The sequence below is a fragment of the Pongo pygmaeus genome, chromosome 6 (genome assembly GCF_028885625.2).
Source record: "Pongo pygmaeus isolate AG05252 chromosome 6, NHGRI_mPonPyg2-v2.0_pri, whole genome shotgun sequence".
NCBI classification, from domain to species: domain Eukaryota; kingdom Metazoa; phylum Chordata; class Mammalia; order Primates; family Hominidae; genus Pongo; species Pongo pygmaeus.
The window spans coordinates 8874641-8899101 of NC_072379.2; the positions used below are offsets into that span (position 1 = coordinate 8874641).

The 24461-nt window shown below is 40.0% G+C and overlaps 2 protein-coding genes across 4 annotated transcripts in view; one reads left to right on the forward strand and one right to left on the reverse strand.

Moving 5' to 3' along the window:
• ZSCAN25 (zinc finger and SCAN domain containing 25) overlaps window positions 1-10544 on the forward strand; it is a 54821-nt gene extending 44277 nt beyond the window's left edge. For both annotated transcript variants that reach the window (XM_054497197.2, XM_054497196.2), the window contains one exon: window positions 10328-10544. In XM_054497197.2, the coding sequence (XP_054353172.1) occupies window positions 10328-10362 (35 nt within the window). In that variant the 3' untranslated portion in view covers window positions 10363-10544. The remainder of the gene's footprint in view (window positions 1-10327) is intronic.
• The window catches only part of LOC129041703 (cytochrome P450 3A5), a 37900-nt gene that overhangs the window by 12626 nt on the left and 813 nt on the right, over window positions 1-24461 (reverse strand). The window contains exons 2-10 of one of the 2 annotated variants that reach the window (XM_054497206.2): window positions 21382-21475; window positions 19714-19766; window positions 12162-12261; window positions 6542-6655; window positions 6191-6279; window positions 4755-4903; window positions 3557-3684; window positions 2396-2462; window positions 77-237 (exon numbers count right to left, since the gene is read on the reverse strand). In XM_054497206.2, coding sequence (XP_054353181.1) covers window positions 77-237; window positions 2396-2462; window positions 3557-3684; window positions 4755-4903; window positions 6191-6279; window positions 6542-6655; window positions 12162-12261; window positions 19714-19766; window positions 21382-21475 — 955 coding nt within the window. Of the gene's footprint in view, window positions 1-76; window positions 238-2395; window positions 2463-3556; window positions 3685-4754; window positions 4904-6190; window positions 6280-6541; window positions 6656-10627; window positions 11463-12161; window positions 12262-19713; window positions 19767-21381; window positions 21476-24461 lie in introns of those variants that run through there. The other variant, XM_054497207.2, reaches the window with a different exon arrangement.

Below are 24461 nucleotides of genomic sequence, written 5' to 3' on the forward strand. Positions count from 1 at the left end.
CTCCTGGGGAGTGGTGAGGAGGCATTTTTGCTAAGGCTTCACCTGTTCCCTTCATCTCCAGGGGTCATCCCCTCACCTTATTGGGCAAAACTGCATCAATCTCCTTTTGCAGTTTCTGCTGGACATCAGGGTGAGTGGCCAGTTCATATAAAGTGAAGGAAAGAACACTGCTGGTGGTTTCATAGCCAGCAAAAATGAAGATTATTGACTGGGCCGCGAGCTCCAGATCAGACAGAGCTGAAAGGAGAGGAAAGACATTTTAGGTAAATCAGGTCAACGTACAACATCACAGCTTAAATGAAATCTAAGTGAAGCTCTCCAATCCCAAGAAGAAAAAATGGAAAAGCAATTCAGAGTCACACTGGGAGTGGTTTTCATTCTGATATGTATCTTACACGGGGCCAGGATGACGCAAAATCATTTTAATCCAGGTTTTCCCAAGGTCTACATGATTGTGGGCCGTACACTCCTCATCATGGCATCCCAGCACCAGCACTGCTGTAATTTCCAAAGAGAGCATTTCTGTCTTACATACTCAGTGTTATGGGTGTGTGCCTTGAATGATCCTAAAAGTACTTTATCTGTAAGTAAATATGGGGTAGGCTTTTCCCCAAGAAAAATTTGATTTTCTACAATGGAGCTTGACAAACTTTGAGAGAATTCCAATATAGCTTGACAAACTTTGAGAGAATTTGCAATATTTAGGACCTTTTCTCTATATATGTATGAGGGAACTTAAAGGACCAATACTGAGCTACAGATCACCTCTTGCTACTCAAAGTGTGTTTCATGGACCAGCAGCACCAGCTGCATCTGGGAGCTTATTAGAAATGCAGAATCTCAAACCCCACCATCGAACTACTGAATCAAGATCCAAACTTGCAGGAGATATGGTGATTTGTGTGCACAACCTCACTTAAGCAGCATGGATTACATCTTTGACAGGCATCAGGCAATACAGGATCTAGGGTACAGTTCTCAGAATGGACTATCTCAGGATGTACAAGACAGCAGAGATAGACAAAAAGCCAGAAGCGTGGTGATTGACTGTAGTCTGATGAATGGCATTAAAATAGCAGAAGTTCTTATGATTACAGGTTGGCCTCCCTCTTGATTTTTCTCCTGAGAGAAGCTCACGATGGTCCATCACTAGTCTGTTTGGTCAGGACTGGATTAGGACCTTTAGAGACCTGGAGCACAGAAATAAATATGGTGCCTGCAGCAATCATGTAACTCACAACCAAACACAATATAAAATGGTGTGAGAAAGGTCTATAGAGTTCTGATTTATCAGTGAATATTTCTGTACGCTGCTGTGGGTAGATTCAACCATCCAATTATTTTATTCAGTTACATTGAACCCCATTATACTGAGTTGAAATTGAACTGTAATTTTAAAGTTAGGAGCTCTGCTGTCCAATCTGGTAGCCACTATCCACATGTGGCTATTTAAATTGAAATTTTATTCAATTAAAATTAAATGCTCTTAAAAATTGTTCTTCAGTGGCATTGGCCACATGTCCAGTACTCAATAACCATATGTGTCTAGTGATTTCTATATGAAACAGTGAAATGATAGACTATTTTCTTTATCACAGCAAGTTTTATTGAGATAGATAGATGATTAGTTGATAAATTATAGACAGATAGATGATTGACAGATAGATAGACAAACGGAAGTAGATGTAGACATGGACATGTTTAAAGTGGTATACTGGAGTCTGCTGAGTCCTGCTCTCTAGAACCAATTGTTAAATATTCAAAAATTTTGTGAGATGGCTGCCAAATCTTGGTAGCTTGAAATTGACCATGGTTATCATTTTGCCACTGTCTTAGTAATAATGGTTTTGGTCAAAACCATCCATGGGTCATAAAACTAATAGATAAAAGATTGAAGATTGAAGTAGATTTACATGGTATCAGAGGTATCCCCCGTTAGTTACTTATCCATTTCAAAGGGAAAAATAAAACTTTGTAGTAGATTAACCTTGTGAACACACTTTCATCAAGTACTGCCAGTTAAAATCACCCTTACTGGGATAGTGCGCCTCCTGATCGGTATGTTTGATGTAAATTTCCAAGTAGAGGTTCTCACTTGGTGGATCTGGAGGAGGCTGAGAACTGGCATTTGATCTCATGTGGGTGATCCACAAACCACTGACTGTCCTCCAAGCATTCTAGGTTTGCTTAGGGTTGCCCTTTCAGCCTGGAACATGGCTATACCTGTGGGCTTCTGGAAAGTGCCTCCAGCTACCATTTATAACATCTAAATGTGTGGTGTTCTGCTATGTAGCAAAAATTCTCATCTTCCTGGAATACTTCCTGCTCATTTTCAGAACAAGGCCCTCCCTCTTAGTGTCCCTGCCAGTAGCCCTCAGAAGCACTCCTTGGTTACCTTTGTGGGACTCAGTTTCTTTCGAATTCTGGGAGTCAATCATCAGCTGAAGGAAATCCAGTCGGTGCTAGAAGCAAAAGGAGAGATTTCTTTGGCAGAAAGTGACTCATGAAGTCAGAAGTAAATCAAAAGTGCCGTCCTCAACCTCTGTTCTTGACTTCCCTCCCTCAACCTCCCTATGGCTTCTTGAAGACCAGAAGTCTGACGGGTGTTGCCTGAGTCACCAGTGAACAAAAACATTCATCTAAATCCTTGGAAAGCAGGATGTTTTCCTGAAACAAATCTAGCTATCATGTCCAATTGCTTTTTGGCCTTTGCCCTCCCTGTTCCTCATCATCTCTGTCCTTTGGATACAGCTTTCTGGCCAAAGAGTTGCCAGTTCTATCTCTGGTCATAACTGCTTACCCAGGAAGAAGTACTGGATCTTTTATTCTTCTACCTTTTTCTTCAGCAGTGTCCATATAGATTAATCTCCTGACATTTCCAGAACTCATCAGCAGCTTTTTTGGGGGAGCATTTTCAAATACTCCAACATTCTCAAACTCTATATAATCTTCAGTGACAGCTGGGTTACCTGGTCCTGTCTCCCTGACCTGCAGACATCCTTCGGCTGGCCTCTAGGGCTCATGAAGGCAAAGCTGAGTTAGCCAGCCTTGCAACCTCAATTCTCAGAGAAGACCTCTGTTCACTCCAGGCTGTGAAGCACTCACATTTACCACACACTACATGTCAGCAGTCGGCAGGTAGCCTCAGGACCTTTCATTGCAGAATATGTAAAATAAGGGTCTTGGACTTAAAATGATTCTTTACCAATCTGTGATATGAGGAAGGCACAATACCAGTAAAATATATTTTCAAACAGGAAACTTTATCCTTTGACAATTTATTGAAGGGAAGAGAAGTGGTAAAATTTTATCTCAGTACTGTTTATATCATGACATACTAATTGTTGTGCCTGATATCAAGTTTTAAATGCTATCTCTGTGACTCATTCTCATCTCCTTCCCCAATCTCCTTTATTTCTACCAAATGACTTCTCTTGTTCTAAACATAAGTTCTCCGTCTTTATTTTTAAAAATACAGATACATGCTCTATCATGTGTATAAAATCTAAATTTATCAAAAACTAAACATTGTCATTTAACCACCATCAGATTTTACCTTTTGTTTGTCGTTGAGGCGACTTTTCTTCATTCTGTTTACAGATTTATTTAAAAAATTTATGGTATCTTTTGGAAACAGGGAGACGTTTAATGCTTCAAAAACTGGGGTAAGGAATGGAAAGAGTACTGTGGGAAAAACAAAACAAACAAAAGGAAATCATAGTGAAAATGCAAACTTTACCTGGAGCAATTATAATTTTTTCTACCAGTAATAAGAATAAGAACATCATGATTCTCAACTGGAACCCATTCCTTTTATCATGTTTGCCCTTCTTTCAGGCCGGCAACTGAGCAAAGGCAGGTCTATACATAGGAAACACCACTAAGCAGTGAGATCAATGGCAGCTGCTGCGTCTTTGGAGTGACCAAAGGAATAGAATTAAATTCCCTGACCTCTTAGCCTTTATCTATTGGACTAGAGTTTTTGGATTAATGTAGACCATAATCTGCTGCTTAACTTAATCATGCTGTTCAGGAAATGATAGTCAAGATAGAAATAACACAGCATATATACATCAACTTCCATGGAATAAAACTAGAAATCAATAAGGGAAAGAAATTTGGGAAACTCATACATTTGTGGAAGTTAAACAATACAGTTTTAAGTGACCAGTGAGTCAAAGCAGAAATCAAAAGGGCAACAAGAAATTGTTTTGAGATGAACAAAAAGAAGACATGATATACCAAAACATAGGATTTAGCCAAACCAGTGCTCAGAGGGAAATTTATAGCTGTAATGTCTAAATTTAAAAGAAGAAAATATCTCAAATTGATAATAACCATTTACACCACAAAACGCTAAAAGAAGAGCAAATGAAACCTAAAGCCAGCAAAAGAAAGAAAATAACAAAGACTAAAATAAACTCATGAAACAGAGAATAAAAAACAACAGAGAAAAATCAATGATATTATTTCTATGAAGTGTCCAGAATAGGCAAATCTATAGAGGCAGAAAGTTGATTATTAGGTGCTTAGGGCAATGGGGTTTGTGTTGGGGAGTTGATAGCTAAAGTGTATGAGGGCTCTTGATCGACAAAAACATTTTGGTTTACAATAGTAATGGTCATACATATTTTTGATTATCTTATAAACAATGGAATTGTACATTTTAAGTGGATGAATTATATGATATGTGAATTATATGTCAAGAAAGCAGTTATTTTTAAAAAGAGAGAAAGAAATAATAGTCCACATACTTATTGAGAGAAATAATGGATCTAAGAAACTAAATTTTAGGAACTTCTTAGTGCTTTCCACAAAGGGGTCTTGTGGATTGTTGAGAGAGTCGATGTTCACTCCAAATGATGTGCCAGTGATCACATCCATGCTGTAGGCCCCAAAGATGCTGAGTGGAGAAAGATATGGAAAATTAAAATGAGCACCTCTTACCATCCTTCTACTATACATGCAGCAGTTAACCCACATGTCCAGTCAAGACAGATAAAGAGCCACAGATTTTCAGAACTATCTGCTGAATCATCTCCCATCTACTCCCTCAGAAGGTGGTTATCCAGTACCAGTGATACAGCTGGCCCTACGCTGGGGGTGATGGAGACACCAAGCTGAGTTAGACTCACCTCTGAGGTCAAGGAGCCCAGTCATAGGAAGACACAGACCCATTATCAGACAACTACAGTAGCATGTGTTGAGTGTGGATGATATAAGATGTGTAAGCTCTGTGCTTCAGCAGAACAAGAGTAGAATAATTAACTCTTCCTAGTGGATTCAAGAAAGGTGGCGTTGTCTGACTACAGACTCTATGCCCAGAGCCAATTCCTCTTCAGCACTTTACAAAACAGTAACACCCTGTTCTGAGTTCCTAGAAATATCATCCTTTATTCTCTTCACTGCCTGCTAGTGCTCTGGAAAACCCCACTATCCCCAGCTCCTCTGACCTGAAGTTGCCCTGAGAGCGCAGTCATTTTTGTAAGATGTGACAATCAAGAATGTTCTGGTTAAAACAAATAGATCTCTCCAACATTGATTTGGAGAATCCTATAGCTGAGTGACCACATGTCCCAAGTCTGAACAGGACAGGCTCAGATTACACCTGTCGTTCCTGCATAATTGAAGCACATACCAGTGTAGACAGCAAATAATAGGCTTGCTGTAAACATAGCATTTCTAGCACCCTTTCTTTTTTGAGATTGGAGGAAAAGGAAGTAGTGGGAAGGTTTAATAGTTCATAGTTTGCTGATATTCTCAGAAAAACCATGAAGGGATTGAAATTGTTCCAAGTTCCCCATTGTAACTTTCCCATCCTACCCAATGCAAGGCAACAAGTACCAAATGCTTGCGTACCCACAGTTCCATATCCACTACACTCAAAACCTTGATACGATCATGTTTTTTTAATTTCTAAAGTATGTATTTAATCTCCCAGAATATTTATGGTGACAAGTTAACAGATAAGTAAATCCTGGCTCCTGTGTACATGAGAGAAGGCCCTTTTCCCTTGCTGACTTGCCTCCTCATGGGAGCCACTCCCTCTTAGGTGGCTCTTTGGAGTTGCAGCAGCGCCCTGCTTTTATCTGGTCACTGGAGTAACCCAACAGTGCGACTATCGACTCCATGGCAGGCAACTGGAAGGGCTCATGACAGCTCAGAACCCCATGGCTGTGCTCCTACTTACTCTTTCAAGGTGACAGGCTTGCCTTTCTCTGCTTCCCGCCTCAAGTTTCTCACCAATACATCTCCATACTGGGCAATGATGGGGAACATCTAAGCACAAAACAGATCACTACCTGTAGTTAAATGTGCAGACTCAAGTCCCAAAGGACATGGCTTTCTCCAGCATGGAGCAGTAAGTGACATTTTTGTAATGAATTTTGTGATGTCTTTTCTGTACATAAAGATAAAAGACCATTTTTAGAAAGCTTGAACTCAGTGGACCACCCCTTGGAAACGGACTGTGATCTTACTTTCTACCTGTCCCCAGATTCATTCTTTACATTTCTAATTAGAACTCATCTTATTTTCATACCTCCTTGAGTTTTCCACTGGTGAAGGTTGGAGACAGCAATGACCGTATTCTCTTCCATTCTTCATCCTCAGCTAAAGAGATGGCACTTTTCATAAATCCCACTGGGCCTAAAGACTAGAGTTCAAGCAGAAACATTTTGTCTCACATTAGTTGTGGTGATCTTCATGGTTGCACAAAATATATTGAAGAGCCATCCTTATTTAACAAATATTTATTGACTGTATATGATATTATGGCAAGCCATATTCAAGATGCTCAATAGAGATCCTAGATGCCTAGCCTCTTCTGAGTATATGTGGGGCAGGGGTGGGAGTGGGGAGACTCAGCCATCTGGTGTGGTCTCCTGCCTCCATATCTCAGTCTCCTTTTAATTGCAAATGCTCCACGTGGTAGGGAACTGTTCTTCCAGTGGAATAGACAGGAACAAGACCTAGCCCTTCCCCAGGAGTGTGCAGAGTAGAAAAGGATTGGTGACAGATGGGCAGACTGTATGTTGCCTCAGACCAGCTCTGTCTTTAATACACCTACAGCATGGGCAACTTGAAAAAGGTATGCCATGATGTGGTGATTTTTTTAGAGAAGTAGGTAATACTTAAAGACTAGAAACCTGTTTTGAAGGAATAATGCAGTTTCCTTGAAAATACTTTTCTCTTAATTTTTTATTCCATAAATACAAGGAAAAAGAAAGGGATAATTATTTTTCCCAACTTGGGGCTGGACTATCAAGCCAGCATGCTTGGAACTTTCTCTTATCTTCCACAACTATGTTTTGTTTTAAAATATGTACTTCTAGCTGTCATGATAAAATCTCAATAAACTAGGAAGAGAGAGACAGTTCCTTCACTTGATAAAGACAATCTATAAAAAAATCATTCAGTTAAATCACATGTAGTGATGAAGGACTGAATGGTTTTTCCAAGATCAAGAGGAATTAAAAAATGCCCACTCTCAACATTCTTACTAAAGAGTATACCTGATGTCTTAATACACTAGACAAGAAAAAGAAATAAAAGGCATACAGATTGGAAAGGAAATAATAGAATTGTCTCTATTTTCAGGTGGCATAATTGTCAATGTATAAAATGTCAAGGAATATACAAAAAAATTTCTAGAACGAATAGGTAAGTTCTGCAAGGCTATAGGATACAAGATCAACACACAAAATTATTCACATTCTATGTAACAACAATCAATATCTGAAAATATAAGAAAAACGATATCATTTACAGTTACTCCAACAAAAATGAAATATTTCTGGTGTAAATCTAACAAAAGATGTACAGGACCTCTATGCTGAAAACTATAAAATGTTGAGGAAAGAAATAAAAGCTAAAGAAATGGAGAGGCATACTATATTCACGGAATGAAAGGCCGAACATAATAAAGATACAGATTATACCCAAATTGTTCTATTGGTTTAATTCAAGCTTGTCCAACTTGTGGCCTGCAGGCCTCATGCAGTCCAGGATGGCTTTGAATGTAGCCCAATACAAATTTGGAAACTTTCTTAAAACATTTTGAGTTTTTTTGCAATTTTTTTCTTCTGTAATTTTGTAATTTGACTATGTGATTCTTAAGTGTGAACTTTGTAGATGACAATGGACTGGAAAGGGATAATCAGAGTATGTCACATCCACAAATAATGGACTAGTATCCATAATTTGCATTATAATTGCAAACAGTTCAGCCAGAAGAAATGAAAAGCCATTAAAATTAACTAACAAAATAAAGAGCGAGAGGACGCTATTGCAATGCCACATGAAGTGATTTGTGACAAAGAATTCAAGTGTGTATTCTGGACAAGGCAGAGTGCTGCTGTACACCGGACAGTCTTGCCATTTGTACGCATGTGTGGCTTCAGTTTTATGGTGGTGTGCGACTTCCAGTGTGTTATCTTCTAATCACGGACAGTTGAATTGACACTATTGGATATTAGGTGTGTTTGTGGTGACTTGGCAAGTAAAACACAGCGATTATCAATAATATTTCAATCTACCTTTGTAAATGATAGGTGTTTAATATTATTTGGAAGACATGTAAGTATTCTTATTTGATTATTAAACCTTGCTTTCGGTTCTATCTTCCTATCTGTTAATTTCCATAATAAAAGTAAATATAGTTGCCTATCTATTATAATGCTTTTAATTCCGGAATGGCTTCCGCAATGTCTTAAAAAGAAAACCCTAAAAAAGAAAAATTATGGATGAAGGAAGATTGTTCAATGAAAAGGGGACAAATATCTTTTTCTTGTTGAGGCAAATAGCAAAGCACTCTGCTTAATTTCTATGGAATTTGTGCCAGTTTTCAAAGACTACAATTTGAAGAGGCATTATATGCAAAAACATGCTGACAAATTTGGTGTGTATGTGTTGTAAGGACAAAATAGCAGAACTGAAAGAAAGTCTGTCTTTTCAACAAAAAAGATTTTTTAAAAAGTTACAACTCAAACGAACTCTATCGTAAGGTAAAAGCTAGTTATGTGGTAGCAAATTTAATAGCAAAAAAATCAAAACAATTTACTGATGGTGAGTTTATTAAGCAATGTCTGGAAGATGTGGTAGATATTATTTGCCTTGCGAAACTGATATTTCTAAAATCAGTTTATCTCAGCAGACTATAGCCAGGAGAATTGGAGAAATTGGGAAATCTATTGAAAGATGTTTGGAGAGTAAAACTGCTAATTTAAAATTTTATGCTTTGGTGATGGATGAAGACAGTGACACTACAGATATGGCACAACTTGCTATTTTTATTAGAGGTATTGATGATGAATATAATGTCACTAAAGAAATAGAAATGTCACCATGCCATTAAAAGACACAACTAAGTCAAGAAGTTTATATGAAGCAGTAAAAAATATGTTAAAGCAATTTTCTTTGTCCATTGTAAACATATGTGATATAGCTACAGATGGTGCCCTGGCAATGGTAGGTAAAAGAGAGGAAATCGTACAATTAATAGATGATGCAACTGCCGCACAAAACTCACGTTTGATGAAGTATTATTGCATAATACATCAAGAAAATCCATGTGCACAAGCTTTAAAAGTACATAATGTCATGCAAATTGTCATCAAGCCTGTAAATTTCACAAGGGCCCAGGGATTGAATCATCGCTAGTTTCAGGAATTCCTTAAAAGTATGGATGCTGACTCTAGCAAGTCATTCACTTTTTAGAAGTGAGATGGTTAAGTCAAGGCAAAATGTAAAGATTTTATGCTTTGTGATGTGAAATCAAGCCGTTTATGGTATCAAACAAAATTTGTGCCAGAACTTGACAATGAAAACTGGCTGACAGATTTAGCATTTTTAGTGGGTTTGACGGCCTATTTAAGTGAGTTAAACCTGTGTCTTCAAGGTGAAAACCAACTTAACAATACAATGTTTCAAACCATAACAGCATTCCATATGAAACTGAAATTATGGCAAGCTCAAATTAAGGCAAACAATTTTATGCATTTCGATATGTTGGCTAAACATGGTCCTGTGAACAGCCAAAAATACACAGCCTTGCTTTTCAATTTGATACAGGAATTTGAAAACAGGTATTTCAAGATTTCTGAAAAAATCATCAATATTTTGGTAAATTTGCAACTCCATTTTCAGTCGACATACATATGTTACCTGGCAATTTTCAAATGGAATGCCTACAGCTGCAATCTGATGTTCAACTTAAAGAAAAATTTGATTATGCTTCTTTACTGGACTTTTGTAAGACCTGTCTTCCCAATGACAAATATCCCTTGCTTCACAATCACACCTTGTTCATGTCATTGCTTTTTGGCAGCACTTACATTTGTGAGCTACTATTTTCAAGGATGAAGAACACGAAGAGTAAAATTAGAACCAAAATATCTGATGAGCACCTTGAGAACTCACTGAGAATTGCAACTACTTCCATCAAGCCAGATAATGATGCATTAGTTTCTCAAAAACAATGTCAAGTACCCCACTAGTTTTATGTTGTTCTCTTTTCTTTTATAATAAAAAATATCAAAAAAGTAGTGAAGTTTAGCTAGATATGTACATTTTCTGTATCAGTGATTGCAAACTTGGGACCTGTTCAACGATTTGAAAGACTCTCTGAATGGGGCAGTGCATAATTAGGATTATTATGCAAGGACATTTTTGCTTATCTGTGGTGGTAGATATATAATGAAAACTATACACAGACCATTTGTGTGTGTGTGTGTGTTAGTGTATTTTATGTGTGGCCCAAGACACTTCTTCTTCCACTGTGGCCCAGGGAAGCCAAAAGATTGAACACCTCTGCTTTAATTTAATTCTTATCAAAATTATGGCAGGTTTGTTTGTAGACACTTTACAAGCTTATTCTGAATTTTTATGGAAAGGCAAGGGACAAGAAAAGCTAAAACTATTCTGAAAATATAAATCAATAAAGTGGAAAGAATTGCCCTATATGATGTTAAGAGTTACTGTACAGCTACTAGAGTCACCACAGTGTGGTATTGGTGGAGGAGTAAACAATAAGAAATAGATTCACAAAATATACTCAGCTGAGTTATGACAATATGCCCACCTTTCCAAAATGGTGTTGGAACATTTGGACCGTCATAGTCCACAGAAAATGAACCTTGATGTAAATCTCATAACTTATGCAAATATTAACACAAAATGGGTAATAGAGTTACATTTTGTAAAGTGTTAAAACTGTATAACTCTTAGAAAAAGCAATGTAGGAAGGAGGGCTAAGCAAAGGATTTTCAGACTTGACACCAAGAGAACAACCCATAAAAGGAAATATTAATACATTGGCCTCCTCAAATAAATAAAAGTTTGCTCTGATGTAGAACCTGTCAGAGAAAAAGACAAACTCCATGTTGTGACTGCAGGATAGCAGGAGGGAGCCACATGGTGACGGAATGGGTCTGCATCTTGATGGTGCTGGTCGTTGCACAAATCTATGAATGTGAAAAATTTCTTAGAACTACACACACACATAAACACACACAAACAAGGGCATGTAAAACTGGTGAAATCTGAAAAGCTCTGTAAACTATATCAAAGTCAATTTCCTGTACTATAGTATTAGGTTTGGTGCAAAAGTTATTGCAGTTTGCCTTTTTTTTTTTTTTTTTTTTTTTTTTTTTGAGATGGAGTCTCATTCTGTTGCCCAGACTGGAGTATAATGGCGTGATCTCGGCTCACTGCAACCTCCACCTCCCAGGTTCAAGCAATTCTCCTGTCTCAGACTACTGAGTAGCTGGGACTACAGGCACATGCCACCACACCCAGCTAATTTTTGTATTTTTAGTAGAGATGGGGTTTCACCATATTGGTCAGGCTGGTCTCAAACTCCTGACCTCGTGATGCACCCACCTCAGCCTTCCAAAGTGCTGGGATTACAGGCATGAGCCACTGTCCCTGGCCTGCAGTTTGCCATTTTAACTTTTGCGCCAACCTAATAATATGAATATACTAGATACATATTGCAATATACAAGATTGCAAGATGTTACCATTGTGGGACACAGGATGAAGAATACATGGAACCTTCCTGTACATTTTTTAGGTAACTTTCTCTGAATATATGTTTTTTTCAAAATAAAAATTTAATCAATGGATCAATCGTTATTTAAATTTCGAAAAATGGATGCTTACCCTTCGATTTGTGAAGACAGAATAACATTCTTTCACTAGCACTGTTTTGATCATGTCGGGATCTGTGATGGCCAGCACAGGGAGTTGACCATCATACGTTCTGTGTGGGGACAAAGGAGCTGATTAAACTTCAGTAGCCCAGTTCTGCAGCTGGAGCCAGGAGCCACACCCAGGAAGCCAGACTTTGATCCTGATGTTATGTAATCCATACCCCTAGTTGTACAACACACAGCAACCTTAGGTTCTAGTTCATTAGGGTGTGACACACAGCAAGAGTCTGACACAGGAGCCACCCAAGTCTTCATATGCTGAAGGGTAATGTGGTCCAAACAGGGAAGAGACATTGAAAGACAAAAGAGCTCTTTAAAGAGATTATTGTTAGGAAATGTCCCTGTCTGACAGCTTTGAGGAAAGCAGTGGTTCTCCCAGCACACAGCTGGAGATCTGAGAATGGGCAGACTGCCTCCTCAAGTGGGTCCCTGACCCCTGACCCCCGAGCAGCCTAACTGGGAGGCACCCCCCAGTAGGGGCAGACTGACACCTCACACGGCCGGGTACTCCTCTGAGACAAAACTTCCAGAGGAATGATCAGACAGCAGCATTCGCAGCTCACGAAAATCCGCGGTTCTGCAGACACCGCTGCTGATACCCAGGCAAACAGGGTCTGGAGTTGACCTCTAGCAAACTCCAACAGACCTGCAGCTGAGGGTCCTGTCTGTTAGAAGGAAAACTAACAAACAGAAAGGACATCCACACCAAAAACCCATCTGTACAACATCATCATCAAAGACCAAAAGTAGTCAAAACCACAAAGATGGGGAAAAAACAGAGCAGAAAAACTGGAAACTCTAAAAATCAGAGCTCCTCTCCTCCTCCAAAGGAACGCAGTTCCTCACAAGCAACGGAACAAAGCTGGACGGAAAATGACTTTGACGAGTTGAGAGAAGAAGGCTTCAGACGATCAAACTACTCCGAGCTACAGGAGGAAATTCAAACCAAAGGCAGAGAAGTTGAAAACTTTGAGAAAACTTTAGACGAATGTATAACTAGAATAACCACTATAGAGAAGTGCTTAAAGGAGCTGATGGAGCTGAAAGCCAAGGCTTGAGAACTATGTGAAGAATGCAGAAGCCTCAGGAGCCAATGCAACCAACTGGAAGAAAGGGTATCAGTGATGGAAGATGAAATGAATGAAATGAAGTGAGAAGGGAAGTTTACAGAAAAAAGAATAAAAAGAAACAAACAAAGCCTCCAAGAAATATGGGACTATGTGAAAAGACCAAATCTGCATCTGATTGGTGTACCTGAAATTGACAGAGAGAATGGAACCAAGTTGGAAAACACTCTGCAGGATATTATCCAGGAGAACTTCCCCAATCTAGCAAGGCAGGCCAACATTCAGATTCAGGAAATACAGAGAACGCCACAAAGATACTCGTCGAGAAGAGCAACTCCAAGACACATAATTGTCAGATTCACCAAAGTTGAAATGAAGGAAAAAATGTTAAGGGCAGCCAGAGAGAAAGGTCTGGTTACCCACAAACACAAACCCATCAGACTAACAGCGGATCTCTTGGCAGAAACTCTACAAGCCAGAAGAGAGTGGGGGCCAATATTCAACATTCTTAAAGAAAAGAATTTTCAACCCAGAATTTCATATCCAGCCAAACTAAGCTTCATAAGTGAAAGAGAAATAAAATACTTTATGGACAAGGAAATGCTGAGAGATTTTGTCACCACCAGGCCTGCCCTAAAAGAGCTGAAGGAAGCACTAAACATGGAAAGGCACAACCGGTACCAGCCACTGCAAAATCATGCCAAAATGTAAAGACCATCGAGACGAGGAAGAAACTGCATCAACTAATGAGCAAAATAACCAGCTAACATCATAATGACAGGATCAAATTCACACATAACAATATTAACTTTAAACATAAATGGACTAAATGCTCCAAATAAAAGACACAGACTGGCAAATTGGATAAAGAGTCAAGATCCATCAGTGTGCTATATTCAGGAAACCCATCTCACGTGCAGAGACACGCATAGGCTCAAAATAAAAGGATGGAGGAAGATCTACCAAGCAAATGGACAACAAAAAAAGGCAGGGGTTGCAATCCTAGTCTCTGATAAAACAGACTTTAAACCAACAAAGATCAAAAGAGACAAAGAAGGCCATTACATAATGGTAAAGGGATCAATTCAACAAGAAGAGCTAACTATCCTAAATATATATGCACCTAATACAGGAGCACCCAGATTCATAAAGCAAGTCCTGAGTGACCTACAAAGACATAGACTCCCACACAATAATAATGGGAGACTTTAACACCCCACTGTCAACATTAGACAGATCAACGGGACAGAAAGTTAACAAGGATACCCAGGAACTGAACTCAGCTCTGCACCAAGCGGACCTAATAGATATCTACAGAACTCTCCACCCCAAATCAACAGAATATACATTTTTTTCAGCACCACACCACACCTATTCCAAAATTCACCACATAGTTGCAAGTAAAGCTCTCCTCAGCAAATGTAAAAGAACAGAAATTATAACAAACTGTCTCTCAGACCACAGTGCAATCAAACTAGAACTCAGGATTAAGAAACTCACTCAAAACCACTCAACTACATGGAAACTGAACAACCTGCTCCTGAATGACTACTGGGTACATAACGAAATGAAAGCAGAAATAAAGATGTTCTTTGAAACCAACAAGAACCAAGACACAACGTACCAGAATCTCTGGGACACATTCAAAGCAGTGTGTAGAGGGAAATTTATAGCACTAAATGCCCACAAGAGAAAGTAGGAAAGATCCAAAATTGACACCCTAACATCACAGTTAAAAGAACTAGAAAAGCAAGAGCAAACACATTCAAAAGCCAGCAGAAGGCAAGAAATAACTAAAATCAGAGCAGAACTGAAGGAAATAGAGACAAAAAAAAAAAAAAACCCTTCAAAAAATTAATGAATCCAGGAGCTGGTTTTTTGAAAGGATCAACAAAATTGATAGACCGCTAGCAAGACTAATAAAGAAAAAAAGAGAGAAGAATCAAATAGACACAATAAAAAATGGTAAAGGGGATATCACCACCAATCCCACAGAAATACAAACTACCATCAGAGAATACTACAAACACCTCTACACAAATAAACTAGAAAATCTAGAAGAAATGGATAAATTCCTCGACACATACACTCTCCCAAGACTAAATCAGGAAGAAGTTGAATCTCTGAATAGACCAATAACAGGAGCTGAAATTGTGGCAATAATCAATAGCTTACCAACCAAAAAGAGTCCAGGACCAGATGGATTCACAGCCGAATTCTACCAGAGGTACAAGGAGGAACTGGTACCATTCCTTCTGAAACTATTCCAATCAATAGAAAAAGAGGGAATCCTCCCTAACTCATTTTATGAGGCCAGCATCATCCTGATACCAAAGCCGGGCAGAGACACAACCAAAAAAGAGAATTTTAGACCAATATCCCTGATGAACATTGATGCAAAAATCCTCAATAAAATACTGGCAAACTGAATCCAGCAGCACATCAAAAAGCTTATCCACCATGATCAAGTGGGCTTCATCCCTGGGATGCAAGGCTGGTTCAATATATGCAAACCAATAAATGTAATCCAGCATATAAACAGAACCAAAGCCAAAAACCACATGATTATCTCGATAGATGCAGAAAAGGCCTTTGACAAAATTCAACAACCCTTCATGCTAAAAACTCTCAATAAATTAGGTATTGATGGGACATATCTCAAAATAATAAGAGCTATCTATGACAAACCCACAGCCAATATCATACTGAATGGACAAAAACTGGAAGCATTCCCTTTGAAAACTGGCACAAGACAGGGATGCCCTCTCTCACCACTCCTATTCAACATAGTGTTGGAAGTTCTGGCCAGGGCAATTAGGCAGGAGAAGAAAATAAAAGGTATTCAGTTAGGAAAAGAGGAAATCAAATTGTCCCTGTTTGCAGATGACATGATTGTATATCTAGAAAACCCCATTGTCTCAGCCCAAAATCTCCTTAAGCTCATAAGCAACTTCAGCAAAGTCTCAGGATACAAAATCAATGTACAGAAATCACAAGCATTCTTATATACTAACAACAGACAAACAGAGAGCCAAATCATGAGTGAACTCCCATTCACAATTGCTTCAAGGAGAATAAAATACTTAGGAATCCAACTTACAAGGGACGTGAAGGACCTCTTCAAGGAGAACTACAAACCACTGCTGAATGAAATAAAAGAGGATACAAACAAATGGAAGAACATTCCATGCTCATGGGTAGGAAGAATCAATATCATGAAAATGGCCATACTCACCAAGGTAATTTATAGATTCAATGCCATCCCCATCAAGCTACCAATGACTTTCTTCACAGAATTGGAAAAAACTACTTTAAAGTTCATGTGGAACCAAAGAAGAGCCCGCATCACCAAGTCAATCCTAAGCCAAAAGAACAAAGCTGGAGACGTCACGCTACCTGACTTCAAACTATACTACAAGGCTACAGTAACCAAAACAGCATGGTACTGGTACCAAAACAGAGATATTGATCAATGGAACAGAACAAAGCCCTCAGAAATAACGCCGCATATCTACAACTATCTGATCTTTGACAAACCTGAGAAAAACAACAATGGGGAAGGATTCCCTATTTAATAAATGGTGCTGGGAAAACTGGCTAGCCATATGTAGAAAGCTGAAACTGGATCCCTTCCTTACACCTTATACAAAAATTAATTCAAGATGGATTAAAGACTTAAACGTTAGACCTAAAACCATAAAAACCCTAGAAGAAAACCTAGGCATTACCATTCAGGACATAGGCATGGGCATGGACTTCAAGTCTAAAACACCAAAAGCAATGGCAACAAAAGCCAAAATTGACAAATGGGATCTAATGAAACTAAAGAGCTTCTGCACAGCAAAAGAAACTACCATCAGAGTGAACAGGCAACCTACAAAATGGGAGAAAATTTTTGCAACCTACTCATCTGACAAAGGGCTAATATCCAGAATCTACAATGAACTCAAACAAATTTACAAGAAAAAAACAAACAACCCCATCACAAAGTGGGCGAAGGATATGAATAGACACTTCTCAAAAGAAGACATTTATGCAGCCAAAAAACACATGAAAAAATGCTCATCATCACTGGCCATCAGAGAAATGCGAATCAAAACCACAATGAGATACCATCTCACACCAGTTAGAATGGCGATCATTAAAAAGTCAGGAAACAACAGGTGCTGGAGAGGATATGGAGAAACAGGACCACTTTTACACTGTTGGTGGGACTGTAAACTAGTTCAACCCTTGTGGAAGTCAGTGTGGCGATTCCTCAGGGATCTAGAACTAGAAATACCATTTGACCCAGCCATCCCATTACTGGGTATATACCCAAAGGACTATAAATCATGCCACTATAAAGACACATGCCTGTGTATGTTTATTGCGATACTATTCACAATAGCAAAGACTTGGAAGCAACCCAAATGTCCAACAATGATAAACTGGATTAAGAAAATGTGGCACATATACACCAGGGAATACTATGCAGCCATAAAAGATGATGAGTTCATGTCCTCTGTAGGGACATGGATGAAACTGGAAACCATCATTCTCAGTAAACTATCGCAAGGACAAAAAACCAAACACCGCATGTTCTCACTCATAGATGGGAATTGAACAATGAGAACACATGGACACAGGAAGGGGAACATCACACTTTGTGGACTGTTGTGGGGTGGGGCGAGGGGGGAGGGATAGCATTAGGAGATATACCTCATGCTAAATGACGAGTTAATGGGTGCAGCACACCAACATGGCACATGTATACATATGTAACTAACCTGCACATTGTGCACATGTACCCTAAAACTTAAAGTATGATAATAATAATTTTTAAAAAAGTAATTGTAAGAAAAAAAGAGATTATGGCTAGAAATGACAGTAGAGCATTTGTTAAACTGGGTGGTGCATACGTGGGTATCTCCTATGCCATTCTCCTTAATGTTTTATATGTTTAAAATACTTCATTATGAAAAAGAATATTAGGTCAGTGAAAAATTGAAGGCAGGTAAATCATCAAATGCTCACAAGGACTAAATGTTGCAAGGGCAGTTGGTGTCAGGCCCATGGACATCCAGAGCTGTGTCATCTGTCTACTAAGTCATGTTGCCTGTATGGGCCATGCCAGCTCCACAGCACTCCACAGCCAGCACTGTGGATTCTGAGGACTTGAGGAGAGAAGATGAAGAAGTACAAAGAGGCAAAGCTCTCTCCCACTTGCTTCTAGTGAACAAACACACCACTGCACCTCTTCCACTGCTCTCACCAAACCTCTAGCCCCTCTGACAGGGAACAGCTTCTGCAATTGGCTGAGACCACCTTTCAAAATCACAGTCCATCATCCCACCAGGGAATACAATGGTTTAAGAATATTCAGCATCTCTTCTTCAAAGTAAGCAAAATGGTATAAACCAATAAATACTTGTATATCCTTCTATTAAAAAGTTTTGGCTTAAACAAAAAAGCAGAACAAAAAATTCCATACTTGCAGAGAAAGTTTAAAAAAGTGGAGCATAAGTGGTTTCCCAATCTGTTTCTCTATTTTATCTCTCAACCCTTCTTTCAAAAGCACATGTTAAGTTCAGTGTAAATGAAGGGGTTTTGGCTTTTAATTGAAAGTGAATCAATGTGGGAAGGAGATGATGCCATGCATTTATGAGCACATATTAGAAGGGTCTGAGACAATGCATATGATTAAAGAGCACCTAAGGAAGAAAAAAAGAAAAGGGGAATAGGCAGACACTGGACAGAAGGTGATGCTGGGAGTCCCTGGGCCACCAAAGCCTGCAGAAAAGTGGTAACCACAATGCTCCCAGCCTAGTTCAGACTGAAGACCTCAACACCTGGTGACATATGAGATCTTTGATAGGACAAGCCTCGAAAAGTTTTACAATAGCGAGTGTGAACTTTATCAGAACCAAAGTGACGTCACTAATTGTTTTTTAACCCTGACAAATAAATCCCAAGAAGGCTATGAAGAGAGGATTCTCATGCTTGTGTTCCTGGAAACAAAACTATTACAAAAGTTTCTACAACAACCACAACTTTGCATGAAGGCCATTTCAACTTTACACAAAAATATTTCTGCAAGGACACCTGCCCTGCAACTGCCTGTCCAACCTTGGTGTGCCGTCACCCTTGTTATTGATCTTTGTAGCTAACAATAATTATCTCAAAACAGTTATGAGATTCTTCTCATATTTTCCTTGGAGCATCTTTGTCTTGTTTACCTCCCTGAATTTGCACATAGTTTATAATGGCAAGCAGATTCCCATTGCAATATTCTACTCCCAAGTAATTACCCTCTTCTTTCAGAGAACCTCTCTCTGTTTGTATTTAGGTTGACAAGAGCTTCATCCCATGAAGCCCTGGGCAGAGACTATCCTGCAGTGGGGTAACCTCATCACAGCAGCAGGTCTATCCAATGGATGTTTCCAGAATACTCACCCCCACATTTTTCCATACTTTTTATAACATTCTGTGTCAAATTTCCAGAGACCCTGGGAGAAGAAACAAAATACAATTTGATTATTATTTTAAATAGAATGAACCCTACCTCTAATTGGGGCAGAAAACAGTTGCATCCAATGAAATCAGGCCTGCTATCTTTCACTGGCAGTTGAAGGAAGCTATTCAGAGATGTCCTAAGGGAAAGGCAAGAAAACAAAGAATATATTTGAAGTGGGGAATTTAAAGTCACTCTTGAACTTTCTCTAAGTACTGAAGGACTCACCCTTGTCTATGACCAGTAAGTAATTCCTTGTCTTTCTTATGTATTTTTGCTTTTTCTTTTATTCTCTCTAAAGTCTCTTAACCCCCTGAATGATCACCTGCAAGGGCAGGGGTGAAACTGAGGTGAGGAAAAGTGAGGGTCTGCAGGGAATGCATAATTTTTTAATCTCCTCCATCAGTATCCTTTTCATTTATCTCATGTGCTCTCTCTAGAATTCTAGCAGAACTAGAAAGTTAAAGAAACCAGGGACCTCTTTTAGTCTTGCAGATCTAGATAAGTCTAAGGCATGTTGTTGAGTGAGAAAGTGAGTGACTGAATGAGAAAGTAGACTTCGTTCCAGTTTTCTAGCTTAACACAGAAAAGATGGAGAAATGCCACCTCTACACATCACACCGAGCAAATTACAATGCATGCTCTGAGCTTTCACTTCTGAAACGTAAAAACAAAACTTCCTGTTGCTAAGATTCGGCTGTGATGTTTTAACCATGCAAAAGAAGGTCCCAGAAATGTCGATCTACTACAAGAGTTGATCTGGGAAAGATGAAGAAGAAATTACTGCTTTTATCAAGGGTAAAATTGTGTAGAATTCTCAGATAGTAATCAGACAACGGAGGCTTCAGTTGTGAGAGTTAGAATCAGAAACAAGCTTCAGGTACACAGGATAGGAAATCTGGGCTGGAGAGCAGCTTGCTGCTGCTGGCCTTCTGGACATGAGCTTGTGACTTTCCCTCCAGGGGTAAACCTGGCCATGCGCTGGGTGGAGCCTACACACCTTTTCCTCTCCTCTCTCCTCTCCTCTCTCCTCTCCTCTCTCCTCTCCTCTCCTCTCCCCTCTCCTCTCCTCTCCACTCCTCTCCTCTCCTCTCCTCTCTTCCCCTCCCCTCCCCCTCCCCCTCCCCCTCCCCTCCCCCTTCCCCCTCCCTTCCCCCTCCCCCCTCCTCTCCTCCCTCTCTTTCTTTCTCTCTCTTTCTCTCTTTCTTCCTTTCTGTATTGTTCTGGTGACCAAGCTGGAGTGCAGTGGTGCGATCACAGCTCAATACAGCCTTGACTTCCTGGGTTCATGCAATCCTCCCACCTTAGCATTCAGAGTAGCTGGGACTACAGGCATAGGCTACCATATCATGCACAGGTAATTTTTTCTTTCTAGAGATGGGTGTCTCACTATGTTGCCCAGGCTGGTCTCAAACTCCTGGGCTCAAGCAATTTGCCAGTCTTGGCCTCACAGAGGCTGAGATTACAGGCATGATCCACTGCGCCCAGTCCCACCGTTTCTGAAAATGTGAAACCTCAGAACTCCCTCCCGGGGAGGGGCATTTTTACTGATGGAACTAAGCTGATGTTTGCAACCATAAGAAGCAAAAGAGGAAGCTCAAGCAACTCACCTGACGATAGGACAAAACATTTCCCAACAAAGGCAGAGGTGTGGGCCCTGGAATTCCCAGTCTCTTAAAAAGTCCATGTGTACGGGTCCCATATCTACGAAGTGAAACAGAAATCAGGTCACAGGGATTGTGACTTTATAGATCAGAGGGCTGATGAGTTACTGACTCAGGAACTGGAATGGTCAAGAGAGGGAGGTAATATGTACACGATAAGTAATAACAGCAACTCCAACGTCAGTAATTGCATTCATTCATCAGGACCTTTCCTGACTCTTCTCTGAGACCCCTGAAAAGTCACAATGATTAGCTGAAAGCAGCTGAAGTCTTCATAGTCCCAATCCTGGAGTGAATACTTGATAAATGTCCTCAAATGCTCCTGGGAAGTTCAGGCAGGAATTCTTCCAGGACACTTCATTTCCTTATGTCTGTTTAGTAAGTGGACTCTTCCCTGATTTGGGGATTCTCATCCTAGGTAGAAAGGGTAAGATTTTTTTTTGTCTTCTGCACTGATGATGAGATTTTGCATCACTGTATGCACTCAATCACAGAGGGTCACTGAGAGCCTATGGTGACACTGCCCTTAATATTTGCTCAGAAACGTTTATGCTTTTTCTTCCCTCTAAGCTCTGATCCTATTTTAGGATCTAGCCCTTCTTAAACGTTCATTCACAGAGAGGCCTTGGAAGAGTCATGGAGTCCTTATTTCTACAGATTGACAACTGTGTTCATGGCTTCTGTTGGCCTTATAGAAATGTGGGCAGCTTTCAGGTACACCTCAATCGCTGTGGTCAGATGATCTCATTGATTTGAGCTATTGAGGAGGATGGTTGACCCATATGTCCTTGAATAATGGTGTGCAGAAGAACCAGCAACTAATACTTCTCAGGTAATACTCAGCTGAGAAGCACAGTGCCAGGCACACTCATCTTTTTCAAGGTGGTCAACCAGAAAGCAGTCAATTCACTGCCTCTGTATATGAAGTATCTCTGAGGAAAAACCCATTAAGCCTGGTGTTCACTATGGCAGGCCTGCCTGGAACTCGTCTTTCATGAGTCATGTGCAAACTCCTCCAACTGATGGTTCTGGATCCTTGCAGACCTTCCCCCTCTGGTGTGACTGAGGGATGGAAAACTGGAGGAAGAAGAGAGGCTGAAGGAAGAGGTTGCCAGACACTGATTCAGCTGTGAAGCTGCTAGCCCCACACAGTTGGCTCCAGAGAGGCAAACTACAAAAATGTGGCTGAAAAAGATGATGTGCATAAAAGAATCCACATGCCTCATATGTACTTTCAGCTAAAAGACAGGGAGGGACCTTCCAAAGTCTAGGTACTTTCCTGTTGATAGCAAAAGATGCAGTATGGCATATAAGATAAGTAATGATAAAACGTCCCAGAGAGTTGTATTAAGACCTTGTTTACTCCTCTTTAGAGGTTAGCCTTCAAGGCAGTATAGGTTCCAAACATTTTGTAAACATCCAGTGACTTATAAAATGTGATAAAATAAAACTGAGAAATTACATGAAGGGCAGGGTTTGGAGGACTCAGCAGGGGCAGCATGAGCAGGCCCAGTCACACATTTGGTTCCCTGCCCCAGAACAGTCAGTGGAAGTGCGTGCACCACCTGTCAAAGCCAGGGTGGCCTTGGGTATTCCCACTTCAGTTCCCTCCTTTGTTGTCACAGCCATGTCAAGTCAATGACACTAATCTCTGTTCCTGAACTTTAAACACATTACCTGACCTCTCAGGTGAGGATAAGCTATTGAGTTAATGTGTCAGCAGCATTGGCCCCCAAGGAAAGATCTTGGTGAGTGTCTAGACCCACATGGTTCCTTGTCAAGGCAGAGGCTGTGCTGGGCGAACTCTTTTGTTTCTTTCCAGCTCCCCTCTGCTTGGTAGAGTAATGCTGCCTTTGGTTCCAATGAAGAGGCTAACAGAAAAGCCAGTCATCTATTGCATGTAATTGTGTTGGCCTAAGGAGGGCCCGGTCTACACTGCATTTTCTGACTCCTGGGCTGCACCAGCATCGTCTAAGGCTAAGGCACTGTCTGCCCGGCTGCCCGAGTCTGTAGTGACAGCCCCACAACATGGCAGACCACACACAGAGTGACACAGGTGGTGCCCCTGTGTCCAGGCTTGAAGCAGATGAGATGCCAACCTGTTTGCCCTTTGAGTGACCTCCACTGTGGGGCCAGGACCCATGAATATCTCTTTGGAGTTCTACCCTGAGAGCTGGGGAATATTTTCTCACTTCATACAGATCCTACCTGGATGCCTTTGCTATTGTCACTGGCTCACAGTCTTGCTTACTCCCTTGCCCTGAGAGTTTAAGACAATCTGCTAAGCAGGTATATTTGAAAGGAGTTATTAAAATAAATGGCTGGGCAGGTATATTTAAAAAGACATGCAGTCTTGTCTTAGAGGTATACATTTGTACATTAGACTCATATTCCTGACATTCAGGAAAGGTGACATTATTTTACACACATTTATTGTCACAAATACTGAACTAACAGCCCTGTTTTATCATCCAGAAGGAACATGCTGGAAATAGTCTATCTCCAAAAAATTCTGGTTTAAAAACGAATGAATTTAAACCATATCAATTCATTTTAAAATGTTAGACAATGGAAACCATGTTGCCACAACTCACTGAATTCCTAAGCTTTCTATGAAGGAAAATGAGGTTTATATTTTCTACTTTCATGTCATTATGGTTCCCTGCTCTTAATAAAAGTCAAATTGAGGTAGAAGTTAATGTGACAGGTGGAGCCTCCACTACCCACAGTGGAAAGTAACTTCTCTCCACCTGCTCTAGGATGCCAGGAATCCCACCAGTGAGAGGGTTCGTCCTCCTGTACTATAAGGTAAAGGGGAAAACGTGTAAAATCCAAATTGGCTTTCATGGCTCCTGCCTTTTCAGGCTGCTAGTAGATTCCCATTAGGTGAGAAACAAAGCTCTATATTAATCCTAGCCTCCCAGAGACAGGAGGAAAAAGATTAAAGCAAAGAATAAATCTTCAGAACTTCCTCCAGCTCTCCTTTGCTCTAGAGATTAATCATTGCAAGATAAACAGTCCTGTGT